At 36.8% G+C, this 27,496-nt stretch overlaps 1 protein-coding gene across 1 annotated transcript in view; it reads left to right on the top strand.

Moving 5' to 3' along the window:
- itfg2 (integrin alpha FG-GAP repeat containing 2) overlaps positions 1-27,496 on the top strand; it is a 48,563-nt gene that overhangs the window by 4,729 nt on the left and 16,338 nt on the right. Inside the window, exons 4-9 of the mRNA XM_041257147.1 lie at positions 580-754; positions 4,391-4,530; positions 6,472-6,620; positions 11,167-11,261; positions 12,740-12,793; positions 21,601-21,692. Coding sequence (XP_041113081.1) covers positions 580-754; positions 4,391-4,530; positions 6,472-6,620; positions 11,167-11,261; positions 12,740-12,793; positions 21,601-21,692 — 705 coding nt within the window. The remainder of the gene's footprint in view (positions 1-579; positions 755-4,390; positions 4,531-6,471; positions 6,621-11,166; positions 11,262-12,739; positions 12,794-21,600; positions 21,693-27,496) is intronic.

The following is a 27,496-nucleotide window of genomic DNA, read 5'->3' as shown; positions in this document are numbered from 1 at the left end:
TTTAGTGAACCACCTGGAGTATCTGCGTCAGGGCACCACGGACATCTGGGTGCTTTCTACTGTACAGACCAGCTGTTCTTTCAGTGATATTTGAAATTGGCATGGATATTTTATACGTTGATGTCACTGGGCCATTACCACATGATGCCGATGGATTTTACTTGTCGGCGCTTGATGGTGTCAGGCCGGTCTAGTGTGTGGTGGCTTTTAGAGTTTTGGGGAAGAAAGCTGAAGATGCAGAGTCACTTACAGTAGAACCTCAGTTTTACGTCTCATCTGAAGGCACAAGGAGTTTGTGACTTGCTCAGGGTCACACACAGTGAGTCAGTGACTGATATGGGATTGAACCTGGAACCTCCTGGTAACAAGCTGTTTTCTTTAAGCACTGGACCACCAAGTAATACAGTGGTCCCTATGTAACTCTATCTAAGGTAGTGTACCACAGAACTTTCTACCAAATATGTGGCTTGCAATGTAGCTATGGATAAAGTCATACATGCACACACACTTGCAAACATCTAGCTGCCTACGGGCATAATCAAAAAGTTTGTTTAGTAATTGCTTTGTGTTTGTTATTAGAACTTTGTGGTTGCTGTTGGCGCTGAGGGCTGGTTCCACCTGTTTGACCTGAGTGTTTCACCAGCCAAGTCAGAGTCCACCAGCCACCAGGAGGTGCTGTTTGGGGAGGATCAGAAGCCATCTTTTACTCAGCACATTCCTGCCAACACTAAGGTCATTCTCATCAGTGACATTGGTGAGTTCATAAAGCAACTGGTCCATGGTAACCTATAAAAACCCCAAATCATTATTCATTTAATTTAGCAGATCATGCCAAACGATGGTTTCAATGGTTCCTTTTTGAGTCATTCCATGTCAGATAGACAAACTATGGCTTGCTAACAGTTTTAACAAATGTTATGAAAATGAAAAATCTGAATGTAAGAGGAAATAATGATCTTGAATTAAATTGTGCAGTTGTGATTCATAGTTCACCCTTAAGTCTCTTAAGTTGCTTTGGATAAAACGTCTGCTAAATGACTAAATAAATAAATAAATAAATAATTTGCTTATGTGTCAAACCCCATGCAAGATCAAAATATCCTATCTGGAATACATTGTTTTACACACTTATGAAGTATGGGCTTTATATTATTTAAGGAAACTGTTTTTGTTTGTCAGAATTTTACAGAGCAGCATTAACTTTTATGAGACTGACAGGATAATTCAGCCTATACAGTATCAAATAACTAGCAAATAATTGAGATTTTAACGATGTGTGGAGCACACAAAAGGCCTGATTTTTTTTAAAGGGGCAAAGTAAGAACTAGGTTACAAAGTGATTTCTAAACCTTGATTTGGGTCGCTAATCCTATGGCTTTCAAAGGGTTGATGTAAAATGTGTCTTCTATCTACAAGTTGAACCTGTAAAAATATAAATAACTTAATTTAGTTATGTAAATCAGGTGTTAAGTCATTTTGCTACCTAGTTCTTATTTTGCCCTGCTCTATCTTACAGACAGCATTGTATGCAGTTGGCAAATTTGGGGGGACCCTCATTAGATGTTACTGATGTTTTGTAAAAGAAATATCCACGTTTTTGAAATCTGACTCAACCCTTTTGAATGATGTTTTGGATTAGCAAATGATGTATGCAGTACACTACGTGACGCAGCGTTAGTAATATCTGTTACCACTGTTTTTGCACATTTGATCATTGTATGCCTAACTTACATTCCAGCATGCAATGTCAAAAGCAATGTTATAAGTACCGCCAAATAAGTGTAAATGACTGATTGAACTCAGTCTGTATAATAATAATAAATCATCTTTATTTTTATATAGTGCCTTTCATAGTGGCCCACCATCACAAAGCGCTTTACATGATACGAGACTAGGGTGTGTGGACTATTCATCAGTTGCAGAGTCACTTATAACAACGTCTCACGCGAAAGACATCTAAGATTGTATATACTGTATAAGGTTTTTCTTTTGTGAACATTTAAACTCTTTGCAATGCCGGTGTTTAAACCATATCTGCATATACACTCTTTATATTACATTCTGATACTGACTGCCCTGGGGAGTATTTTCTAAACAAATGAACCCTAAAATATGCAAATAACGTTTCAACATTGCCAAGACTTACTACAAAGTAAAAAAACAAACACTTACACATCAAACTGTGTATTGAAATGTTTATATTTCTGGTTGTAATTAAAGTTGTTAGTGAAGATATACATATTGAACACATTTTCGGATAGTATAGTGTTTTTAGAATAGTGTGTTTCTTAAAGGTCCGCTTAGCAACGGAAAAACAGGAACCTATTATGTTTTTTGTATTATTATTTTTTTTTTTAGTTAAGTAACTTTGCCCAAAATGATATGGTTTAAAAGAATAACTAAATAAATTTAAGACATGAGCATCACCCAATGTACAACGGAGTGCTTACAATTGAAAAAAGTTGGAAATATTTTCACTTCTGGAAAAGGAAATTACCAGGGATAAAATAGCACAATATTTTAGAATTTTAAAGAGCACTGTGACAGTCTGTCTCAGAGATTTAAAAGTTTGCCGTCTTTGATAGTAGTGGTGGGATTTTTTAGATCTGTTGTTGCTCGAGATGAGTACTTGAACATTACAATTTCCGAGTACTCGAATCAAATGTGTTTCTCTTCTACATACTGTACTAGTGTATATAAACTGGCCAAAAAGTCATGTTTTAAATGCCAAATTAACACACAATCAAGTAATATAGTACGTAATTAATATAATGTTTTCCTTTTTGTGCAGTTCATTGTATACGGTCAAGTATTACTAAATAATGTAAAGTATTTAAATTCATGTATCCACACAATTTTACATTAAATTGTAAAAAGAGATGCCTGGCCTACCTGTTTAAAGTGTCTCTCAGAGGTCCTTTGCTTTAGTGCAGTAGTTCCAACATACAAATACAAACTGTACTAAACATAAATGGCCATTCAGTCTAAAAGCCTACATTACAATTTCAAGTGAAAAAAGCCTTCCACCCATGGGAAGATTGGGGAATGGGGTCCACGAGTCTGTGGTAATTGCAACTTTTTCACCCTCTGAAAGTTTTGTGTGAACAGCTTTTTCAAGCTTCGCTGTTATTGTTTCATGGGGTACTGGGATAATCTTACATTGATTTCAAAACTGCTGCATTCACGATTCATACACACTGTCCTCATAGGGGATAACGTGATCACACCCTGTTCGGCCAAATCTATAGCAAATGTTGTTATGGATGTTTGCTTTTCATTGCCATCATAATTCTTAATGTTTTCATTTCAAACTGTTAAAACTTGTGTTTTTGTGGTATGGCAATTTTGTTTGGCATAAGTATTTACATACCACGGCTTTCTCGTTCCTCAAAATACTTCCAAACGTGGCTTCCTTTGTTCAAAGATGCCATTTTAAATATAGAACAAACTCAGAAATAAATGCTGGTCATTAACGTTATTTAACACCATCGTGGAATTGATACCATATACCTTACCTACTACAGGCATGAACACACACAGTGCACCAATTAGAAAAGCCCTTACTGTAGCACTAGAGCAGTCTCATACGCAATGGACTACTGATGATAAAATACTAAAATGAATGTATGAAAAAATGTGTTTGGTGACATTTGTCACGAGAACGGTTATACGTCAAGCATATTATTAAACGTTTTACAACTTCTTTAGTTTATATGTTTAAACGTTTAAAATTCCCAAACCCTAGTAAGTAATATAAAGCCCATATGTCATACCTGTGTTTAGTAATTTATTCCAGATCATTTAATATTTTTTAGTGTACATTTTCTTTGTGTCAGGTTTGAAGCATATGCGTGGATATTTGGAAGACCGACAGCAAAATAATATATTCAAATTTAAAACACATTGGATTTAATTACTTCCAGAAAATATGAAGTATGAGGTTAAGGGTTTTTACAATAAGCCGTCGACCGCCGTGACCCACCACCTAATACTATATTTGCTCTGCTTTATTAAAAAACGTTAAGATTATTTTGGGGTATTATCATTCAGTCAATTTTTTGGTGGTATTATTCACAAAAAGGTCATAGGTCACATGGTTTGGCAACTCTATTGGATTTTTTCACAAATATTGGACAATTTTTTTAAAATCTTCTCTGAAACTGTTTATGGTAGAGATGTGAAACTTGGTGCTCAGACTACCCTTATGGCCTAGATTTGTTCAAGAGAAGGTAAGGTTGTGTTTCAAGTTTGTTTGATGCAAGTTGCTGCATCAAAAAACATGGCCACTGCGAACCAATCACATTTCAGCTATGGCCAATTTGCATATATTGTAATGTTTATCTATGGTGGAATGTGGTAGAGTGATGAAACTTTTATTCTGACTTGACAGACGGAGATGGGAGAAGTGAACTGGTGGTGGGATACACTGACCGTGTGGTACGGGCGTTCCGCTGGGAGGATTCACCCGACAGCTCTGACATTGGGTCTGGACAGCTGGTCCTGCTCAAGAAGTGGCTTTTGGAAGGACAGGTACAGCCCAGGCACTATAACAACTTCTCCCAATATGGGAGGTGAAGATTACATTCCTGTGATGCTACCTTTTGAGGAGTAGGCCTTTATATGCACATTATAATGCAAAACTGTCTTTAGTATTTTTTTTTTTTTTTTTTTTTTTGGAATTTATGGAAAAATCCCTTTGCACTTTGACTAATATTTGCTTAAACTGATTATCTCTGAACAAGGGGTTACCAGTTACATAAAGGGTGATTTCATAATTGATATAGCATTGATGTTTTGCATTGTCTCCTGTCAATATTTTCCTTTGCATATCATCCTCCACACACCCTCCAGTTTTCGCGATGCTCTGACAATTATAATCGCCCTATATTTTCATTTAGGGAAGGTCAAAGTTGGAATTTTTTTATTTACTAACTTCATTTTTTATTCAGAACGTTGGCTGTTAAGTTAGGTATTTAAACATGATGTAACCATGCATGTCTCTTACAGAAAAATAATTGGGATCATACCTGCAAGTCAGGGCTTTTGGCTGGTTTACTTTTATTACATTTTCAAAAGGATCTAAAAAAATGGGAATAAACATGTTTACAAGACAAAAATATAATTTGATTGTTTTTCAGAGGGAAAAATATGAAGTTACAGTACATCTGCTAGTAGATGTCACACTATCTTGGGAATCCCAATCAGTAAACTTTGCATTGCTATTTGATATTATATGCTGCTTTGTACATGATGTTGATATACAGCCGTGGCAGGTAATGTACGTTACTGAAATAAGAATTTGATGCTTGGTACCAAGCATGAGGCCATTTGGTACCATTTGCATGTGAAGTCTGATTTAAATCATTTGAAAATAACAAGATGTGAAAGTGCTCTTTAATGTTATGTCTTTGTGGATTATTCTGGAGAAAAGACTTATAACCACCCCCATCTTTCTTGAAGGAATTAAAGGTGATGATCATTGTGGACTGGTCACGTATTCCCCAAAATCAATTTAAACACCTTGCAGACATGTCCCTTTGAATCGTGACACAGTCTGTTCTTGAAGGGGAAAAAACAAGCCCTGTCAATTAAACGGTACTAGAATGCAAACACTTTGTTTAATACTGATGCAATGCTCACCCAACCCCATGTATAGTACTATATTATTTTGTTGTTTATAAGTTGACAGTGTTATGTTAAGACATCTCTGCAAGGGGAATTCAGAAGGCTATTAAAAATAACAAAATACGGACATGCCCTACGTCGACCTGTACCTGTCCAGTTTTAAATAACTTTAGCATAACAGAGGCAGAGGTGTTAAAGGGACTTGGCGCTCTTAAAATAAACAAATCCCCTGGACCGGATGAGAACCTCCCAACAGTACTCAAAGAAATGAAAGAAGTAAACTTCTGGAAACTATAATAAGATCCAAAACTGAAAAGTACCTATATGATAACAGTATCCTGGGAGACAGTCAGCATGGTTTTAAGAAAAGGAGATTGTGTCTGACTAACCTGCTTGATTTTTTTTTTTTTTTTTTGAGGATGTAACATTGACAATGAATAATTGCAAAGTATATGACATGGTTTATTTAGATTTCCAGAAAGCTTTTGACAAAGTCCTGCATAAAAGATTAATTCTCAAACTGAACACAGTAGGGATACAAGGAAATGCATACACATGGATTAGGGAGTGGTTAACATGTAGAAAACAGAAAGTACTGATTAGAGGAGAAACCTCAAAATGGAGCAAGGCAACCAGTGGAGCACCACAGGGAGCAGTATCCTCTGCTATTCCTAATCTACATTAATGACTTAGATTCTTTCTAGTTCCTATTACTAGTTAACAGTTTAATTTTCCTTTAACAAGAAGCCATTGTATATCAGTTAGGTTTAGAACTTGTTTATTGGTTGAGATGTGAATTCCATGTACCCTTAATCCTGACTGTCCCCCACTCTGTTCTGAAATAAGGTGGACAGTCTGTCTGTGAACCCTGGTCCTGAAGGTGTCCCGGAGCTCATGGTTTCTCAGCCAGGCTGTGGCTATGCCATCCTGCTTTGTACCTGGAACCGCAAAGTCCCCACCGAAACGGGAGAGGGGGCTAGTGAGACACCAATCAGGTACAAGTGCTGGGTCAGCGGTCAGGTAACCAGGGGTTTGCAAGGGTTGTAGTTTATATGTACTTGCCTTTTAAAAACAATTTTCCTCCCCAGTAGGTTTTAAGGTATGTGGCACTTAAAAGGTACTAGGGGGCACCGATCTTATCATGGCATGGAGTGTTGAGGGGGCACCCCCCTCCCACAGGGACATTTTTGAAAAAAATTAATATTGACTTATGGAGCATCATTGTCCCTGCAACACAATATTGGCTGAAAATGTGTATATGGGGTCTGCACCTTTTAATTGTGTAGTTGTAATATGGGAAACAGCATGCTGCAGCTCCCATGCTCAGCGTTAGTCAAGTCCTGATCTGACAGAATGTAACAGACAGCTCTTCTGATTACATGTCACCGTTTATTATTCAGTATAAAAAAGTTTAAATTGCAGCGTGTTCCTTCTGCTAGTTTCGATATTAAATACACCACAGCAAGCACATTTGTCATATATTTTAGATATTTGCTGCATTACAGCCCTTCATTAAAACTGATTTTCTTTGTTACATTTTCAGGGCATTTTGTTTATGGTACATGTGCAACACTCAAACTTTAAGTGTATTTTTATTTTAGATTTTCACTGTTCTTGTTCTAGGTTTCTTTAATGCAGCTGTTCATTTTAAGTAACTTTTTACACAACAATAATGACACACGTTTGGTTGCTGTCACAGCTGTTGCATGGAACTGGACTTACTGTATTCTGGTGGTGTTAATATACAACACCTCTGCACTTAAGCATTTGTATATCAGCTGGTAGGGGCTCAGCTAATATCCTGTCATGTCTTTTTTCTTAAATGCATGCAGCCTCTATATATGAACCACCAACATCTCTGATAAGCAAGTGGGTACAAAAAGGAATATGTTTATGGTTTTTTTTGGTGCATATGTTATGTACTATATGTCATTTTATAGTGCGATAATACGACAAAAAATGGACTGAAAGATAATACCTGGAAATAATCATAATATTTTTTGAAAACCCTGCCCCAATACCATTGTCACTGCTCATCTTCATCGTGTGGGGATTTCGAATTAGACCATATTTGAGAACCCAGTCACTGCAAATTCAGGTAATTCAATGCTAGTCCAATGACAGGCAAATTAAAACTTGGTAGAGATTTTTGCATTTGTAATTACAAAAAACTACGTACTAAGGACAAGTCAACGAGTAAAGAGGGGATTGACAAACTGAACTCATTATTAGTAGTAGTAGTTGTAGTAGTTTATTCAGCAGACGCCTTTATCCAAAGCAAATTACAGAGACTAGAGTGTGTGAACTGTGCATCAGCTGCAGAGTCGCTTACAGCAAAGTCTCACCCAAAAGACGGAGCACAGAGAAGTTATGACTTGCTCAGGGTCACACAGTGAGACAGTGAGTGAGCCGGGATCTGGTTACAAGCCCTTTATTTAACCACTGAACCACACAGCCTCTTATAACACATGATGGCCTCACCCCTCCCAAAAGAAATACATAGCTAGTTGTAGTCTGCAAATGTCTTTACACACTGATTGAATGAAACACTGTGTATTGATTTATATTTTGGGAGTAAAAAATATTTATCAAAGTATTCAAACTCGCCCTTAGGATCTTGCCCTATACAATGGTTTCATGTACATTAAATACAATCTGCACCATAAATATTTACATATCACTGGATCTTCATTGGTGATTTTGATTGGTAAAGCTTGAGAGTCTTCAGTTAATACAGTTTAGATTAATTCAATATACAACTGTGCGTTGCTTGCACAGTGATTTTTATCTATAATGCTAGTTGCCTTGCCTATAATTTAGGCTTTAACCCCATCCATGCTGCCAAACAATAAGAAACAAACATCACGTTTTTAAATTAACACAACAAATTGATTTTAAAACATTTATTTTAAAACTATACAACTGCAACGATAATAACAATAGACCATTACTTTTAAATCAGAATAAATTCAACAATGTATTTCTCAACAGGTATCTGCCCTGCCCTACTGATTACATGCAGGGCTCTTCTGCCCTGCCACAGTAACACCTTAAATAGGACCAGGATTGGGAACCCCTGGTTTTGGGAGCCATGAGAGCACAAATGATACAGTTATTAATTTATGTCTCTAGGTTACTGCCACGTATTTCCATACTACAGTACTGTGGGTATAAATAGGACAGTCACTCGCAAGGCAGCTCACTCAAGCAACATGAAGCTGACAAGTGTGCAGAGAGGTGAACTAGTCAGGTTTTTTTTTTTTTTTTTTTTTTTTTTTTACAGCAAAGGAAGCAATGCCGAGGCAACTCTCGGGGAATACATTAGAGTGTATAAAATCCGCAGCGGGCTGTGTTCAAGAGTTGCTGTTCAAAAACAGTTGTTGCTGAGATCGGCCTTGCCGTAGCAGAACAACCCAGCACAAACGCACGTGCTATCGCCTGCCGTCCTGGATTTGTACAAGCTGCATCATGTTCAAGCATTGGAGGAGTTCTTGGCACCACTGGAATTGGATGACATGGATGCGCACTTCATCCTGTCTGGAAGTGTGAACAGTCGCAACTGTGTTATCTGGTCGGAGACTAATCCAACATTTGCGAGACCGATACGTGTTGTTAAAGTGACAGTGTGGTGTGGCTTTACGGAAAACTTTGTTCTTTTTTGAAGAGCCATCAGCAAGGGGACTTCAGACGTGCACAATCACTGCTGCACGATACCACACCATACTGACAACCCATGTCATTCCAGTGCTACAGCAACAAGATGTGATAAACACTACACTCTTCATGCAGGATGGTGCCCCTCTGCAATTTGGTAACCAGTTGAAACGTGTCTTGCATGAGCACTTTCAGGACAGAATCATTTCATGTGGCTTTCCTTTGTAAATGGCCACCTCATTCACCAGCGGATTTCTGGTTATGGGGGTACCTGAAGTCACGCATGTAACGAGGGAACCCTCGCACAATTCTGGACCGCAAGGATGCCATTTTCTGGGAGATGGCCAGCATACCTGATGAGATGCGTAATACTGCCATAATGTCCGTTGTCACACGAATGTGGTTCATTGTGGATCATGGAGGTGCACATATTGAACACTTGTGATTATCACAGGTGGCGCCCCCTAGTGACAAAAATGAATAACTGGCATTTGTGTCCCCATGATTCCCTTACCCCATGATACTTTTCCTCAAGTATTTGGCTGTACTTTAAACCATCCATTCTCCCCTCTATCCTGACAAGCTTCCCAGTCCCTGCTGAAGAGAAGTATCCCCATAACATGATGTTGCCACCACCATGATTGACAGTTGGGACGGTGTTGACTGAGTGATGGGCAATGTTGGGTTTGTGACAGACATAACGCTTGGAATTTAGACCGAAAAATTCAATTTTTGTCTCGTTTGACCACGAAACCTTTTTCCACATGCCTGCAGTATCCTCTACATGCTTTTTCACAACCTCTGTACGTGCTTTAAGATGAGACTTTTTGAATAATGGCTTTCTTCTTGCCACCCGTCCATACAGGCCAACTTTGTGTTGGGACCAGCTTATTGTTGATGTGTGAACACTGACTCCCATCTCAGACACAGAACTTTGCCGATCTCTCAAGGTCATTGTTGGCTTCAGAGTGACATCCCGAACCAGTTTTGTGCTTGCCCAGCTGCACAGTTTGGGAGGATGACCTGATCTAGGTAGTGTCTGGGTGGTACGATGCATTTTCCACTTCTTAATGATGTACTTCACTGTGCTGAGAGGGATAATCAGCGCCTTTTAAATTTTCTTGTACCCTTCTCCTGCTCTGTGCCTCGCTACCACTTTATCCCTGACTTGTTTCGAAAGCTCCTTGGTCCTCATGGTTGTTGTTTGATCACTATGTGAGTTGCAGCTTGAAAGTCTTTATATACCTGAGGGAAATTACATACAAGTTAAACCACTTTGAGTACACACAGGCTGAAACCATTTCACTAATTTTGTGACCTTTCAATCAAATCATTTGCACCTGAGCTGATTAGTGCTGCAGTAGCAAATGGGTTGAATACTTATGCAACTGAGATTAATCTGTTTTTCTCCAAGTCTTACTTATTTATATTCTATATGCATTTTTTTTTTACTTTATCAATGTGGAGTAGTTTGTCTAGCTTCTACATGTAAAGTCTAATTTGAAAGCATAGTAACTCCAGTAACTCTCTGTCTCGCTATGTCTTATTTACTTGTAAATGTCTCGCACACACGTTCATATTTCAGCTCTTTACAGTAATTAAATCAAGCTTTTCTTCAATGAAAAATTCAATAAGTACATCAGCAAAGCCAAAAACTACTATAACAGAATTGTTCAGCACTGCTCGTTGTTTCTTGGGTGTGACACTTTAATTAAATGCTTGTGATAATGAATGTTTTTCATTTTAAACATGAAATGTACTATCGATGTCTTGCAGATACCCCCTCAGTTACCTTGCTGCAGTTGTAAATAAAGCAAGGCACAGAGTGATCTTTTTAATTTGGCCATGCTCGCTTGTTTATGTTTCTTTTATTAATTTATTATACAGTGAAGGTGCCACTCGTGATGTCATTCTCCACCTGACGTCTGGTCGCATTCACAACAAGAACGTCTCCACGCACCTGATTGGGAGTATCAGCAGAGGTAAATTCATGCATTAATAAGAAGGAATTCTTAATTCCCAGTGTGGACCCTATCCTTACCCTAAAGCTGATACTGTGCCCGCAAAATATCACTTCATAATTTCTGACTTGCGCATAGCCTTATATAATATATATATATATATATGATATTATATATATTATATATATATAGCATATATAACTAATATCAAAAAATCAAACAGTGAATTAGTGAAGAAAATTGAAGAAAAAAAATGTTTACGTTTTACAGTCAGCGTGACCTAACACTGAGTTAACCATAAAGTGAATTACTGAATGGTGAAATACTGAGGGACTAGTTTAGTAAATGTAAGTTTAGAACACTATAAAAGCACCGTTTGACACAGAGTTAGGTAGGATCTAAAACCCTTGGAGCATTAAAAAACAACTTGATTTTATTCTATTAAATTGGATCTCCTAAGAGGGATGAATGGTGTGCTAACAAGAGATAGGCTATGATGGTCCAAACTGCCTTTTCTATTATTCAATTCAAATATATGTTGTTTGTATAGCTTAGAAAGAATAATTTTAAATGGATGGACTTTCAACACATTCTTGTAGTGACAACATTTATAATCCCTCATTCCTCTGTGTTCAGCGTGACACAATGTACTCTGCCTGATAACACAGAGACATTCCTTTTGAATCTTATCTATAGCCCTTTTCACACTGGCAGTCCTACCTGGGTTGTGACCCAGGTACTGGCTAACCAGGTCATAATCCTGTATAGTGTGAAACCACGTACCTGGGTCGGACCCGAGTTAACCTGGGTCCTAGCGACCCACCTCAGGATGTGGGTTGACATGCTTTGACCTGGGTTGAGCGAGACAAAATGCTTGACGGCCATTTATGAGCCAACGCAAAAACAAACAGCCACGCCTGCGTGGTTTCATTTCCAAAAGGAACATTTTTGTTTATTCTGTTTAGTAATATTTTTCTTGATTGAGACATAGAATGAGCAAGACTGCAGCAGGGATGTAGAAACATTTGCTCTAATCAACATTTGGGCCGACGGTTCAATCCAGAGAAGCTTGGATGGAAGCGTCAGTAACAACCTGCTTCTGGGGCATTGATACGCGTATTGTCTACTTGTATATGTCATCCAGGTTAGCCATGCTTTATCAAAAGTAGTGTGAAATCACTTAGCCAACCCAGCATTGACAATGTCAACCCAAGGGACAACCCAAGATTACATAAAGGGGCATTCAGAACAGAAAGTAGGAGGCACTGAATTGTAAAGGTCTGGAACCATCTCCCCAGTAATGTTGTTGAAGCTAACAACCTGGAATCCTTCAAGATGCTGATTGATGAGATTCTGGGATCAGTAAGCTACTAACAAAAAAGCAAGATAGGCCAAATGGCCTCCTCTCGTTGGTAAACTTTCTCTTGTTTTTATGTGCTTATCCAGTCCAGTGCACATGGCCCAGTTTCAACATTTGAATTGTTCTGTTTTGCTTACAGGGCCCACAGACGAGTCCTCTAGATGCGGCTTTTTTGCCCTCTGCACGTTAGATGGTGAGTAAGTTATGAAATCTGTGCTTTTCTTTGCATCTGTCGGCAAGTATCTGTCATTTTATCCTCAGGAGCTCTTGCACAGCGCACAAATGACATCACTGTTTTATAGAAACCAGGAATCCTGCATTACAAATTGCACAGCTGCAGGGTACTCAAACAGATCAAACATGTGTTTATGTAACCCCTACTCACTAGCTCTCAACTACCCTTGTTACATTTACATTCCTGTCTCAAATTTGTCCTGTGGTCAGACCCACTTTGGTTGGCTGAGTGCATGTATTGAACGCACTACCATGTCATTGTTTCAGTGAACCAGTACTCATTAGTGATTATACATGTGCTTACAAGGGGTGTGCAGTTCGTATCGCCTGACGCTCGGGACAACAAGATTTGTGTGACGGACAGCAAGTTTTGCCGTTATACTTTGCCAGTCAGACAAGTAGTTTTTTATTTATTTATTTTTGTGTGTTCTGTTGCTAGAAAGATACTCCGGGTATATTTATAGAGAGCCACGCAAGTTTCTGAAAACTGAATTTTGAAAGTGTTTATGTCCCAGCCTGTGACACGGGTGGCTGTGTGGTGACGTCAGTCCAGATGCAGGAACATAAACAGACAAGGCAGTACTGTGATGCAAAGGCGCGGTGGCGACATGTTAATTTAAACATAAAAATAAAGGTTGTAACAAAAACAATGGTCACAGAGTAAAATAAAATAATAATCAAAAACAAGTCAAAAAACACTAAATAATCTTAACAAATACAGTGCTGGAGCTTCCAGCACTTGCAGCAGTTGTTTTTGTTTTGTTTTGTTTTGCTTTCCTTCTTCCTTCTTCCATCTCTCTCTCTCTCTTTCTCACACGCACACACACATTCCTTCTCTGAACAACCCACCCGGAACATAAAGCCTCTGGCTTTTATACAGGTGACCATCTCCCGATTTAGGTGCCTCTACCACCTCTTTCTGTTTTGTATTTTTAATTAATTTAGAACAATTTGTAGATTTTTGTGGCAGGCTGGCGAGTGGATAGAGGCCCAGAGACAGTCTGCAGTTCAAAAAAATAACAATTTTATTATAAATAAACAAAAATAAAGTGCACACGGGCAAAATAACAAATACTCAAACACAAATAAAGCAAAAACAAAACTCACAAAAATAAAGTTTCCAGGCTGGGCAATGCCTTCACTGGATTTAGAAAATTCAAAAAACCACAAAACAAACACCAACCTGCTTCCTCAGCTCCCTTCTCCAAATGAGAAGCTGAGGCCTCCTTTTATATCAGGTGGCTGGGCGCTGATTGATCGTTAATCAACCTAATCAACTAATCAACCCCAGCCACCTGAACATAATAAACCCAGGCAGGCAGGGGAAGTTAACCCCATCCCTGCCAATTTAAAAGGGCAGAGCTTTGCTCTGCCACAATTTTATTTTTGACTTTGACATTATGGACTTTTTTGTGTTGTTCAGTGGCAAAAACTCCTAATTAAATCCATTTTGATTCCATGTTGTAACACAATGAAATGTGGAAAAGTCCAAGAATACTTTTGAGAGCCACTGTATATGTAGCATATTAATGCATATATATCTGTCACACGCGACCATTTCTATGATACACATCTCTTCAATGTTACAGTGTACTTGTTTATCATTTTGTTTGTTTTTTTTCCGGGTTTTTTTTCTGGCATCCCAAATACTCTTCACTGTGCAATTACAATACAGCACTTTCACACGACAAAAATGCAGCAAAAACAAAGTGTTACAAACTGTTACAATACACACCAGATTTAAAAGTATGTATTGTATTACAGTCCACGTGTCAACAGTCGCCTCTTTTGGCAAGTGATATTTACAGAATCATACCATTCTAAATTAAAATACTTCTGTTGAAAATGTAGCACTTGCGAACAGGATGTGAGCGGTGCGGTAAAACAATGCAATGTCCAGAGAGTATTCTCCCAAACGATCCATGTTTTTTTATCCAAAAATAAGAAGAGTATTATAATAATAATAATAATAATAATAATAATAATAATAATAATAATAATAATAATAATAAAAATTAGCCACCCCTCTACCAGCAATGGTATCAGATGGAACACGACAGGTTACAGTCCTGATTAAACAAAACAACTACTCCTCAACCACAATCCTCCGTGTACGAAAAGGTGCTCTGGTTCTCCGGGGTAGTGGTATGTGTGTAGTGCTGTACAGTGCTGTGCTGTGAGGGATGTGCTGCAGGGTTTGGAGATGGCTCCGTGGCTGCAGCTCCCGGCGTTCACTCCTCCTGTATAAAACACAACAAAACCAGTAACAAAACAAAAACACAAGCTCTGGCTGTATTTCTACTTTCAGCGCAAGGGCGAGTACTGACGTAGCTGCTTCCCCTTTGTACCCAAAAACTCCTCCCTGCAATCAACCATGGTTTCTCCAATAGAGGGCCGCCCCGCAACTGATTGCAGTGGAGTCCACCCGCGCTCCCCCTACTATATGGTGCCCTTACAGTGTGTGTGTGTGTGTGTGTGTATATATATATATATACTGTATATATATACTGTATATACAGTGCCTATAGAAAGTCTACACCCCCTTTCAAAATATTCACCTTTTGTTGCATTATAGCCTGGAAGTAAAATGCATTCAAATAGTTTTTTTTTTTTCATTCATTTACACATCCTACCTCACAACTTCCAAGTGGAAAAAAAAATTCTAGAAATTTGTAGAAAATTTATTAAAAATTAAAACTGAAATAGCTTGGTTGGATAAATGTCTATCCCCTTTGTAATAGCAATCCTAAATTGAATTTTTAAGAAGTGGTCTGTGGATTTTGTTATAGTGGGTGAACAGATTAATTATTACACCAGTTAAAAAAAAAATGAAATAAAAATAAATGTTTGTGCTGTTGGAATATTGTACATGTGTTTATGAAAAAGCAGCTACAATACCAGTGCTTTTATGTTATTAGGGTTATTTAAAATACAACTGACCTTTTAGTATTACTGATAAACAGCTGGGATTGCATTGTTCAAAGTATAAGTTGTTAAAGGGTTTATGGTGTGATGTGTTCTTTGTGAAATATTTTCACTATTTCTTTCAACGCATTAGTGAACAACCCCCTTTTTTTTAAATCTAAGAATAACGAAAATTACTTCCCAGTATTTTATAACATGCATTATTATGCAAAACTCTTAGTCTTTCAAGATACATTTCTTTCTGTAATATTAAGCAAATTAGTTTGAGTTTATTGATTTTGAACTGGAACATATATTTGCGAGTATGCAGTGGTTTTAAAACTCTGATTTTGCCTCAGCTGCATTACTTGGACTGTTTTCCTTTGTAGCTGCTATGTTTTAAGCTTAGAAGCAAGGTCTCAATATCAAATATCAAATTAAATGCAACAGAATGTCCTTTCATATGGTTAATGTATTTGAAAAAAACTATCAGGGAGTTTAACTGTTGAGAAATGGTGAAAAACTTGCTTATAAATAGGCCAGAGAATCAAATTCACTGAAATGGAGACAAAATACAAGGCAGAAATCATGGTGGTTTAATGGTGAACACCAGTGGGGCAAGCATGACCACATTATTGTGCATCTCAATATTGTATTTTTAAATGAAATATTGAAATATTATTTTATTTTTACTTATACGTTGCTAATCTCCTGTAAAATGAATCTGATTAAATCAAACTATCAGAGCTAATGAATCGAATTGACTCGAGTAGACTCTGTGATTCAACTCGACTCGAGCTTGGCATGTCAAAGACTCTACTAGAGTCTTACTCCTCAGTGACTCGACTTGAGTCCCAATTTTTGTGACCTGATTACAACTGCTGCAGATTGTAGTGTTTTAAGTCCCTACCAGCAACTAAAATGTATTTTGCTTAAAGTCAAACAAGCCATATTCACGTTGATCTGATCTTTAAAATCATTAGCAAATGCCTTTTTTGTTTTACATTACAGATAATTTTACATTTCTCCCATACTTCCACGGTATTATTAATTCCCTTTCATGTTGTCGTCCCCCACCCACCTACCCAAGATTTTTACCCTACTGCCTGAAAGCTGTGCTCAATAGCTGGCTATGGCAGGTAGCAGGGCAGAGGGCAGAGAAAAAAGGTGGAACTAGGACCGTGGGCAGGTGCTTCTGACTCAAAGCTGCCCCCAACCTTCTCCCTTAAACAGGGCTGAGCACCCCTTCCTGTGTTGCCTGCCTTTTCATCTGCACTTGTCTCACACCAAGATATGCATAATTATGGGATTATAGAGGGGATGTGTAGGAGGAAATTGAGACCTTTGCACACAGGCTCCAGAAGTTTAATTTGAAAGGGTAATTAATGGGAAAGGGAGAGGGATCTAAGAAAAGAGAAGCGAGATGCAGGCGATGCTGAGCTATGACCCCGTTCACACTACTTTGTTGGCCCAGGGCCCAGCAGGTGTTTCTTATATATGTTTCTCAGTGCAGCACGGTAGCAATTTTATTGTGTGTGTGTGTATCTATATATATATATATATATATAATATATATATATATATATATATATATATATATATATATATATATATATATATAATATTATGGTGTGTAATGGGATGACAGTCCAAGCTTACCCCCACTCACAATCACATTATTCCCTCAAGAACACAGAGGTATTTAGAATGCAGGAAACAGGTGTTTACAGGTATAAATATTTATTTTCGTAATGGATACTTCACTCAGATTGCAAATGACTAACAGATTGTACACAATGACTGATATTCCAAAGGCAAGCTCACAACTGACCACCTACTACTAATGCTCCCTCCTAAGGAAAGACACACTGTTAAATAATAATTAATTAATACACCTGGAATCATTTTATACAAAAATATACTATTTAACATGCATTCCATTTACAATAAACATTCATATAATTTACATTACACATGTTTCTTCTCATTTTATATGTATTTGTTTACCATCTTTGTTTATAAACACAATTGTTAAACTGTTCATTATTATCATTGTCATTATTATTCTCTAGTCCCTTTCCATTACCATTAAAGATTGAACATTAACATTACCCCATTCTCTTGGAAGATTACTGAGCATATGGCTATACAAAACCCTCACTGTAACATAAGCTTCATTAGGGGAAGCACCCTAATCTAAATACAGCAATACAACAACATACACCTTTACATAATAAACTGCTGCTCTTTCGCCAGTAGTATAACATCAACAATAATAATCACAATAACAGGCATTGAAATATTAGTGAAAATACAAATTGTTACACTTTCAAATGCTAAGCAAGTTACAAAGCTTACCAGTGCCATTAATCAGTAAAACAAACTTATGTTTTTTTTTTGTTTGTTTGTTTGTTTTAATTAAAATATTGCAAATAGTTCCCAGATTGTCATGAGACACTGGTGTTGAGCACAGAAAAGAATTGCAAGTTTGCTGTTTGTTTATGTTTCCTTTCATTCAATTTATGTTTAGCGCTTCCCATGTGTTGTACAGTGGTCTGCCTACAATCGATGTGAAATTCAGCCTTGCAAAACTCGTTGATCCGGTATTTAGGAGTGATTGTTGTTGTTTTCGGGATCTTAGAATAGCTCTGGATATTGACTGAAGTAAACTGAGGCCTCATTCAACACTGAACTTGAATACTGGAAGCAGTTTTATTAGATAGGTATGTTCATGTAAATTTAAGGCAAAGCTGACAGTGTTAATGTTTATATATGGTACGTGTGTAGATTTGGTTATTATCAAACGAACAAAAAAAGCCTTGTGTTTTTTGCTCTTCCGCAAATGTAAAACTCAAAAATCTCTGACATCATAGAAAAAGTTATTCCACAGCAAATGGATTCCTAGGATCCCTGTTACTAAGCTGCTTAATCAAATTGGTCATGTGATATGAAAAACGGCCCTAAGTCTGTTTTGCGTTCATATATATGTGAAGGCCGGCCCTTATCCCGGATTGCAGGCCTTGGAGCACATTGAAACGGTGGCCTAAATCTAGGCCAGCCCTGGGCTGCCTTTTCTTTTTTGGAGCGATCACATATGAGAAAAGGCGGTCTTAAATCACGAGTGTGAATGGGGTCTATGTGAGCAAGCCCTCTTTCCATACATGCATCAAGCAAGTTTATAATTGTCTGTAAAATTGCTACAAAAATAGCAGCGACATAAGGAGGAAAAAACAGATTTCCAACTAATGTACATTGCGCTTGGTAAAAGGGGTTTCCCTGTGCATAGCCTAATTTGCTTGTGTAGCAAGGTTTTCGGCTTACTCGCATGATATATTCACGAGACGATGTCCCATTATATTTTTTTTTACTCACTCGCTAGTTTACCAAGTAAACACACTAAAAATTTAAAGTAACTGTGATTTGTAAAAATATGGATCCCCATATTCAAAATCCTCTTCAAGCACGCTTCTGTTTAGAAGACTCCTTTTACTGTTGCTGTGCCAGTGAGCACCATTGTTAAACTGATAATATTAAACAGAGACAGTGACGGCAAAGACTAGCCCTCCTACAGTTCTAATTATAACTATGATTGACCCCAGGTCTGGTATACACAAGGGTCCAGTAAATTAGTTTAATTTTGAACCAGACTTTAAAAAAGCTTCTGAAATGAAAAAATTAAAAAAAAAAGAAAAGAAAAATCCTGTAAAAATCTTGTCTTTAAAGAAGCGTTAATACACACTTAAATAACTCATGCATGAGAAAAGTGGTGTACACCACTTTAATTACAAACTGTCAAAACTGAAATGAAATCGACAATAAATAAATGAAGTCACATCTTTACATCTTCATAAATAAAATGACTACTAAAAACAACTTTATGTTCGTAGCTTGTTAGAAATTTTTATTTTCTTTAAAATGTTCTTAAATAAATAGTAGTACCTTTTTTTTTTAAAAAAACAAACCAATAAATAACCGAAAATTAAATAATAACAACGAATGGGTAAAAAAAAAAAATTACTTAAAACTAATCAAGGGGTTTTTGCCATCATTATATGGCTAGTGAATACACATTATCTGCTATAGGTAATGGTAATGTAGAAAAAAAAAATTAATATTGGAGCATGCGCTGTTGTTTCACATCCATGATCCTGTGTTCTGACATCCCATGTGGCAAAGTGGTTTACGTAAGAACATAGAACATAAAAGAGTTTACAAACGAGAGGAGGCCATTCGGCCCATCTTGCTCATTTGGTTAATCCCAGAATCTCATCAGCAGCTTCTTGAAGGATCCCAGGGTGTCAGCTTCAACAACATAGTTGGTTCCAGACCCTCACAATTAATTCTCTGTGTAAAAAAGTGCCTCTTATTTTCTGTTCTGAATGCCTCTTTATCTAATCTCCATTTGTGACCCCTGGTCCTTGTTTCTTTTTTCTGGTTGATATTGTCAATACCTTTTAGAAGTTTGAATGCTTGAATCAGATCACCGCATAGTCTTCTTAGTTCAAGACTGAATAGATTCAATTCTTTAAGCCTGTCTGCATATGACATGCCTTTTAAACTCGGAATAATTCTGGTTGCTGCTCTTTGCACTCTTTCTAGAGCAGCAATGTCCTTTTTGTAGCGAGGTGACAAGAACTGATGAGGTCTTACTAATGCATTGTAAAGTTTTAATGTTATTTCCCTAGGTTTAAATTCAACACTTTTCACTATATATCCGAGCATCTTGTTGGCCTTTTTTTATAGCTTCCCAACATTGTCTAGATGAAGACATTTCTGAGTCAACATAAACTCCTAGGTCTTTTTCATAGATTCCTTCTTCAATTTCAGTGTCTCCCGTATGATATTTATAATTACATTTTTATTACCTGCTTGCAGTACCTTACACTTTTCTCTATTAAATGTCATTTGCCATGTGTCTGCCCAGTTCTGGATGCTGTCTAGATCATTTTGAATGACTTAAGATTTGCAGGGTTATATAAATAGCTGTATTCTTTGATTTTAAGTTCCATTACTGCTTTTGTCCTTTCACTGAAACATTGCTTTAACCTCTGGCCAGATCAGTGATATTGGCCACATGCATTGATATACAGTAGCTTCTTGGTATACTACGCTCTTATTCTGGTGTTGGTCAGATATTAGCCATTATTTCATTGCCACATAGTTTCAACCTCTAGACTTACAGATCATTTTGTCACCATATCAGTTTCCTTAATTTTAACAAACAATTTGATCTTATGTGACATTCCCTTTTGCTTAAGCCCCTGTGAATACTTTGTTTTTATTTACAAAAACTCCCATTTCTAGTTTGCTTGTGTGCAGTAATTGAGCTGCAATTCACAATCCATGGCTGTTTGATGGTGAACTCTTGCTGGGTTCCTAATGAACTGATTCCTTAAAGATAACTTCATTAGGAGCCAAAAGGGTATAATTTGGACCCCTGTACAGCACATTTGTGAAGTGTTTTAATTTGAAGAGTTGTTTTTTTTTTTTTTTTTTTTTTTATTTTGATGTAATGATGTGTGTGCATAATTGTTATGAATATATTCTTTGTGGCAGTGTTTGCTAACAAAAAAATGGAAAATTAAATGTTAAAATGGATGCGCCTTCAGCTGTAATCATTAGTTCTGTCTGTGTTCAGGACACATAATTGTCCTACCAATACAGCACAGTACTGTACAAGAACTGTTTGGGGGGTGCTTATGATGGCTAATCAGCATGCTTGGCAGTATTTGTTATTTTAACCTTGTACCAGTTATTTAGTCTGACAAATTAAACTGTCAACCAAAAATCTTCAGACTTCCTGTGCAGGTGATGCTTTCACCTACGGCAAGTTCATTTGACTTTTTTTCCCCTCCATTTCAGGCACACTGAAGTTAATGGACAGCTCTGATCAGCTGCTGTGGTCGGTTCAGGTGGACCACCAGCTCTTTGCACTACAGAAGCTTGATGTTACAGTGAGTACCTTTGCAGATTCAACAAGTAGTCTTGGCATGTCACTGTTAGTCACAGCATCAGACAAAAGATCATTGTTGCTAAGTGGGGGTCAAACCAGATGAGGCACATGTACTACATTTGGTTTAACATTTGATTTTTGTCTGGTTGTAGTGGGAGACTAGTGTTTTGGTTCTATATAAGTAATAACAAGTCAAACACATTCAATAACACGTAAATATCACCCTCAGCTTGTTATCATCAAACTTTATTGCCTCAGGGTATAGTGGGAGTCCATAAGAAAGCTCACGAAATGTTCCCTTTTTAGACCACACTAACCAACAAGTTCTGTAATTGTCATCACCTGGTTGTCCGTTCATAGTTCATTAGTGCAATAATATCTATAACTCAGCATCGCTGCTTTAGAATTACTAAAAGAAACTAAAATTCAATGACAAACATGTAGACTAGAAGTATTTTTCATTTTCAATGTCTAACATTTTGAAGATATTAAAAAGACTTATAGTTGAAACTTTTAGTATTTCTAAAGGCAATAACAACCTAAAATGGGTAGAAAATAAAATAGAACTAAGATCTGCTACCCTATTGAATAGCAGTTGGATCAAAAGTTTTATTAAAAATTTATTATAAAAAACACTATCTGTAAAAATGGCCATCTGTTAATAACAGCTAGTTTGTTTTTCATACTGTGGTTAATATCAGTCAAATGTATCAGTCAGTCAACTAACTTCCAATCCATTTATATCATTATGGGAATTAAAAGCCTTAAACTTGTAACAAAGTTGCTGTTTGAAGTTCTGCATTAGCACATACAATTATTAATGCAGGGTCCAGTGAAGAAAAATTGAATAGCCATTAACCCTTTGCAGAGGCCCATTATAATTTCAGAGAAATTCGTCTGGTGACGTATTTGCACAGAGCACTGTGACAAGTATGTTGTTTGTTTTCAGATTACCATAAAAAAATATTTGTCAGACTTCAGACAATCAAACACACAACAGTTAGTCCAGTCTGTAGTTCAAGATTGATATTTTTATTTCATTTTTTTAGCAACCTTTTTTTCTTTTTCTGCCGAGCCACAAAGTGACCACAATGAGTTCTACAAATTACTAAATCACCCAAAATGTTTATAAACAAACAAAACATTTGCTGTATTGCAATATCTGTGTGACAAACTTCAGGCATGACAAACCATCAAAATGTATTTCACTAATGCTTCTAACTAATAGAGTTGAGTTTTTGGATGCAGTGCATCATTTCAGTATCTGTGGTTGCAGTGTTTACTCGAGATTACCGTAGACCATGGCATCAAAGCGCAAGTCTTTACCAGAGGGGTTTCTAAGTCATTTTGCAAGACCGAGAACGCTTACTGGTCTAAAAGAAATACGGTAGAAGACATTTTTGTAGAAGATGAATGAATGCCAGAAGGAGAAAAATATCCCGTTGAATTATGAACTTCTTCACACTGATATGATTCTGAAGCAGATGAGCCTGTGAACGTTCGTTCCAGTTTTGCTTGTTAAGTTTTCAATAGATGTTAGTTATATGAATTAAGCCCTGGTTATAACTGTACTAATGTGTATAAGGATAGTACATTATCCTGTAGTTGTTTAGTGAAGATCCAATCGCTTTCATGATACATCACATGTTCTACTCCCTAGTGTCAGGCTTTGCTGAGCTGAGTCGCTCTTGTTTCAAGGAACTGTCAGTAAAATTACTGGATCCATGTTCTGAGGAAATTAGATCAAACTTGCTACTTTTGGTTTTTAATTTATGCATGAGTTCATTTATTTTTGTCTGGGGGGGAAAAAACTAACTTTCGTCTTAGATCGTGCAGCAAATTGCATCGCATGAAAAGAAAATACAGTTGCACTAGGATTTATACAAGGTAAAACATGGGAGGGAGTAAATACAAAACCTTATTATATAATTAGGGCTTCTGATTTTAACTGATAAAACCCGATAAAACACCCCTGATACAAAACAAATGAAATCGGTGGATAGTCAGTAAACACCGGAAACCTTTTTCCCATTAAAAAATAAAACCTACTACAAAAATAATAATAAATACATTTCCCAGTGCTGCTGGGCAATGTCCCGTCTTCCTGACTTGTATCTATCATTGATTGCATGCTGAATACTTTAAACCCGCCCCAACTACTGACAGCACATTCCTACATTTAAAATGATTTAAAACGAGATTACAACCAGGATGGAGGCTTGTTAGCAGAAAGCCGTATCAGTTAAGATACAGAAGATTTAAAGCAGAATTGTGGCAAAATGTACAAAAATGCCTACATACAAAAATCCCTGAAGAATGCACCCGTGACCATAAGGATTTCATTGTGGAAGACAGCAAAGGAAAGAAGCTACAACTTAAGTGTGCAAGTACTGTCGAGTTACTACTATACATATTTTGACAGATGAAAAAAAAAACGCCCAAGCAGTTTAGAAAGTAACTAAAAAACCAATTTCATGCAGTATATCAAAAACGAAAGCCCCGAAAAAAAAAGATTTATAAAACTGAAAATAGCTAAAAAAATAAATAAAAAAATAAGCACAGGAAAATACAATTAATAAAACCCGAAAAACAGAAGCCCTATATATAATATAGCAGTATTATTTCAACATCCTGTTTTTGGCTCTGTCACGCTTTTTATAAATGTCAGTGGTTTTGGTGCAGTTAAAATGTTTACGTGTTCTTCGTAATTGGTGTGCATGTGTGAGTTTACCAGTGTTGAGAAAATATCCGTACAGTAGTCAGCAAAATTGCAAAAGTACCCCATATATATATATATATATATATATATATATATATATATATATATATTTTATTATATGCAGAAACAGAAACAGAATATCAAGACCGTCGCCGCCTTCTAAACTCTGATCGTGTTTTTCTTCATTTGTTGTTGGTGTCCGACAGTCACAGCTTTTGTGATCATACAGCATAAAATTAAATACAGATGGCAAGGCTGTATCTTTTAAATTGCCTGTCTTTACATATTTATTTGTATGTGCCATCAGTAGTGAAATGTCTTTTATACCGCTGTAATCAACAAAGTGAATACTGCAAACTTGCAACACAAGGGAGTATTTCATGTATCATTGAAATGAAAAAATCGTAACATCAGGGGTACGATAATGGCCTGTTTTGATTAGGGAATGAGCATGAATTGCATTATTACAGAATTTTTTTGCAGTTTAATTATTCAAAGTGTTAATCCAAATTGCTAATCTATCCTACTTACTGTATATAAAAGACACAGTTACAGTGTGTTCTCTGACTTTACTGACCAAGCTGTCTTTATTCCAAGTACACTATCATATTTGCAAATGACACAGAAATAGGAGGAATGGCCAGAATTATCTAGACAGCATTCAGAATTGGGCAGACACATGGCAAATGACATTTAATAAAGAAAAGTGTAAGGTACTACGCACAGGCAATAAAAATGGCCATTATAAATACCATATGGGAGATACTGAAATTGAAGGAGGAATCTATTAAAAAGACCTAGAAGTTAGACATGTTGAATTCTAATCAAGGGAAGTAATGTTAAAACTTTACAATGCATTAGTAAGACCTCATCTAGGATATTGTGTTCCGTTCTGGTCACCTCACTACAAAAAAAGATATTGCTGCTCTAGAAAGAGTGCAAAGAGGATATGTAAAATATAATTTCTATAGTTTTACTACTTAGAATTTATATTTGTGGAACATCGAAGTTACTTTTCATTGACACTAGAACCACCTTTTACAATACATGTTTTTATTTTGTATATATACGTACAAGCCTGTTGTTATCTCTACTGGACCTGGCAGCCATCAATTCCTTTGTTTTGTACAAGATTTCATCTTGAAGCTAGCCACAGCGCTGCAACAGTAACATTTTGACCAGAAAACCACAAAGCTGCAGGCTGCAGCAGCTCAACCTGGATTCTGTAAGTGTCTCTGCAAGTGACACACGCAAGATAAATCATGTTACTTTCATTTTAGATTAAAAACTACTTTTGTTTTTTAGTTTTTTTTTATGTGCATATACCAGTTTACACACTAGTTTCTTTTGGAATGTTTGTATTATAGTTTTTTATTTTTTGAAATAGTGCTTTATATGTGATAAGTTAGAAAATAAACCCTTTTATGTTTAATTATTCAATTAAATAGTATTTTGGCTGTGCAGGTGTTTGTTATGATGTGCTTGAATAAAACTTTTGAGTTGTATCGATAGTTTGTCTTTCATTTTAATATTGATGGTGTTTAAAATATACCGGCGGTTGTAGGTATGAGTATAACCGTGGCGGTTCTAGTGTTGAAGTAGTCCCTAAATATACAGTGTGTGTGTTGGGGGGGTGTCTATGTTTTGTACAGCCTTTCTGCTGGAGATTACATGATATTAAGTAAAAACAAAAAAACAGGATCTTGACTGCTGAAATCTCGTGAGCCACAAGCATGATTCCTGCTCTGGTTTATGTGGGTTATACAGCTATTTTTATCTTGAGAAAGCTATTGACCCTGCCTTTAAACTCATGCTGCCAAAAGGACGTCCTTTTGCTGTTTCGTGATGTATTTGCGTAACAACGTCACACAGTCATGACTGTAGAGTCGATTTTCAGTTGCATGTAAACCAAACCAATGTCGACTCAATGGACTTTTTAGACGTGAAAAAAGAAACAAGGACCAGGGGTCACAAATGGAGATTAGATAAAGGGGCATTATCATTGAGCACTTGAGCTGAGACGATGTAAAATGCTATGTGTGTCTTGTGTGGTGTCGAATCCAGCCAGAATAAGCACATTGTTTTGAAGTGATTATTTCCAAAAGCTAATTTGTTGAAAGTATAAAGGGGATATTTATATCAGGCAGTCAAAAATTACTTTTAGCAAAGTGCTTACATGGTAAAGTGCAGTTGCCTGCTCATGTTAATGAGGTGCATGACAATTAAAGCTTGTTGATGGGCACTCACTGTATGATATGAACACAAGCAATTGGTCTGGAGTATGGAATCCAATTCCAGACACTTTTCCCAATCCCAAGATTTAGGGATTGATTTTGATTTACTTTTTAAATTATTGTGATTCCATTTTTGTATTAATAATATTGTGCTTTTGCTTTTATTAATAATTATCAGTGTGGTGGAATAGGTTAATGCACTTACATGACAAAGGAGTTCTTCAACTAGGTAATTTATTTGAACTCCAGAAAGTAAACTTACTTTGTAAACTTAACTGGCATTCATAAGTAGGAGGTGAACATATATGTGCTCTTTTGCCACCGAACATGCTGTTAAGAAACAGTCATCTCTGCCATGCGCTGGAATACCGAGGATAATGTTACTAAAAAACGAAATAACCAGTCTCTTCATGTTTTAACTAGTAAGACTGAGAACTCTCAAGTTTCCTTTAGAAAATGTTCTTTGTCACAGTAAAAGATGAACAGGTTTATTTGCTTTAAAAGGCTTGGGATTGTCTTTGTTATATGAAGATGATAATGTTGAGTAGTGATAACTGTTACAGGCTGTGCCTAAAAATATGTAAATCATGATGTTCTTTAAGTGAGGTTGACAGAATTGCCCAAGACTAAGCAGACACAGTATATCCTTAGGATGTCTATAAATGCTGGTAACCTTTTTTTTTTTTACTACACATTTTTAAAAGAAGCAACATCATACAGTGACAATTCTTCTTTTGTTTTTGTTTTTGTTTTTAGCCCACAGTCTGCAGGAACCAACTAAGCAAGCTATTTAAATATGTACATTAGCCATGTGTGCACTGAGCGCACTGCCAGCAGCCAGCTGGGTGTTTA

This window comes from Polyodon spathula, chromosome 8, assembly GCF_017654505.1.
Source record: "Polyodon spathula isolate WHYD16114869_AA chromosome 8, ASM1765450v1, whole genome shotgun sequence".
Taxonomy (NCBI): domain Eukaryota; kingdom Metazoa; phylum Chordata; class Actinopteri; order Acipenseriformes; family Polyodontidae; genus Polyodon; species Polyodon spathula.
This window is presented reverse-complemented; position numbering and strand designations above follow the sequence as displayed.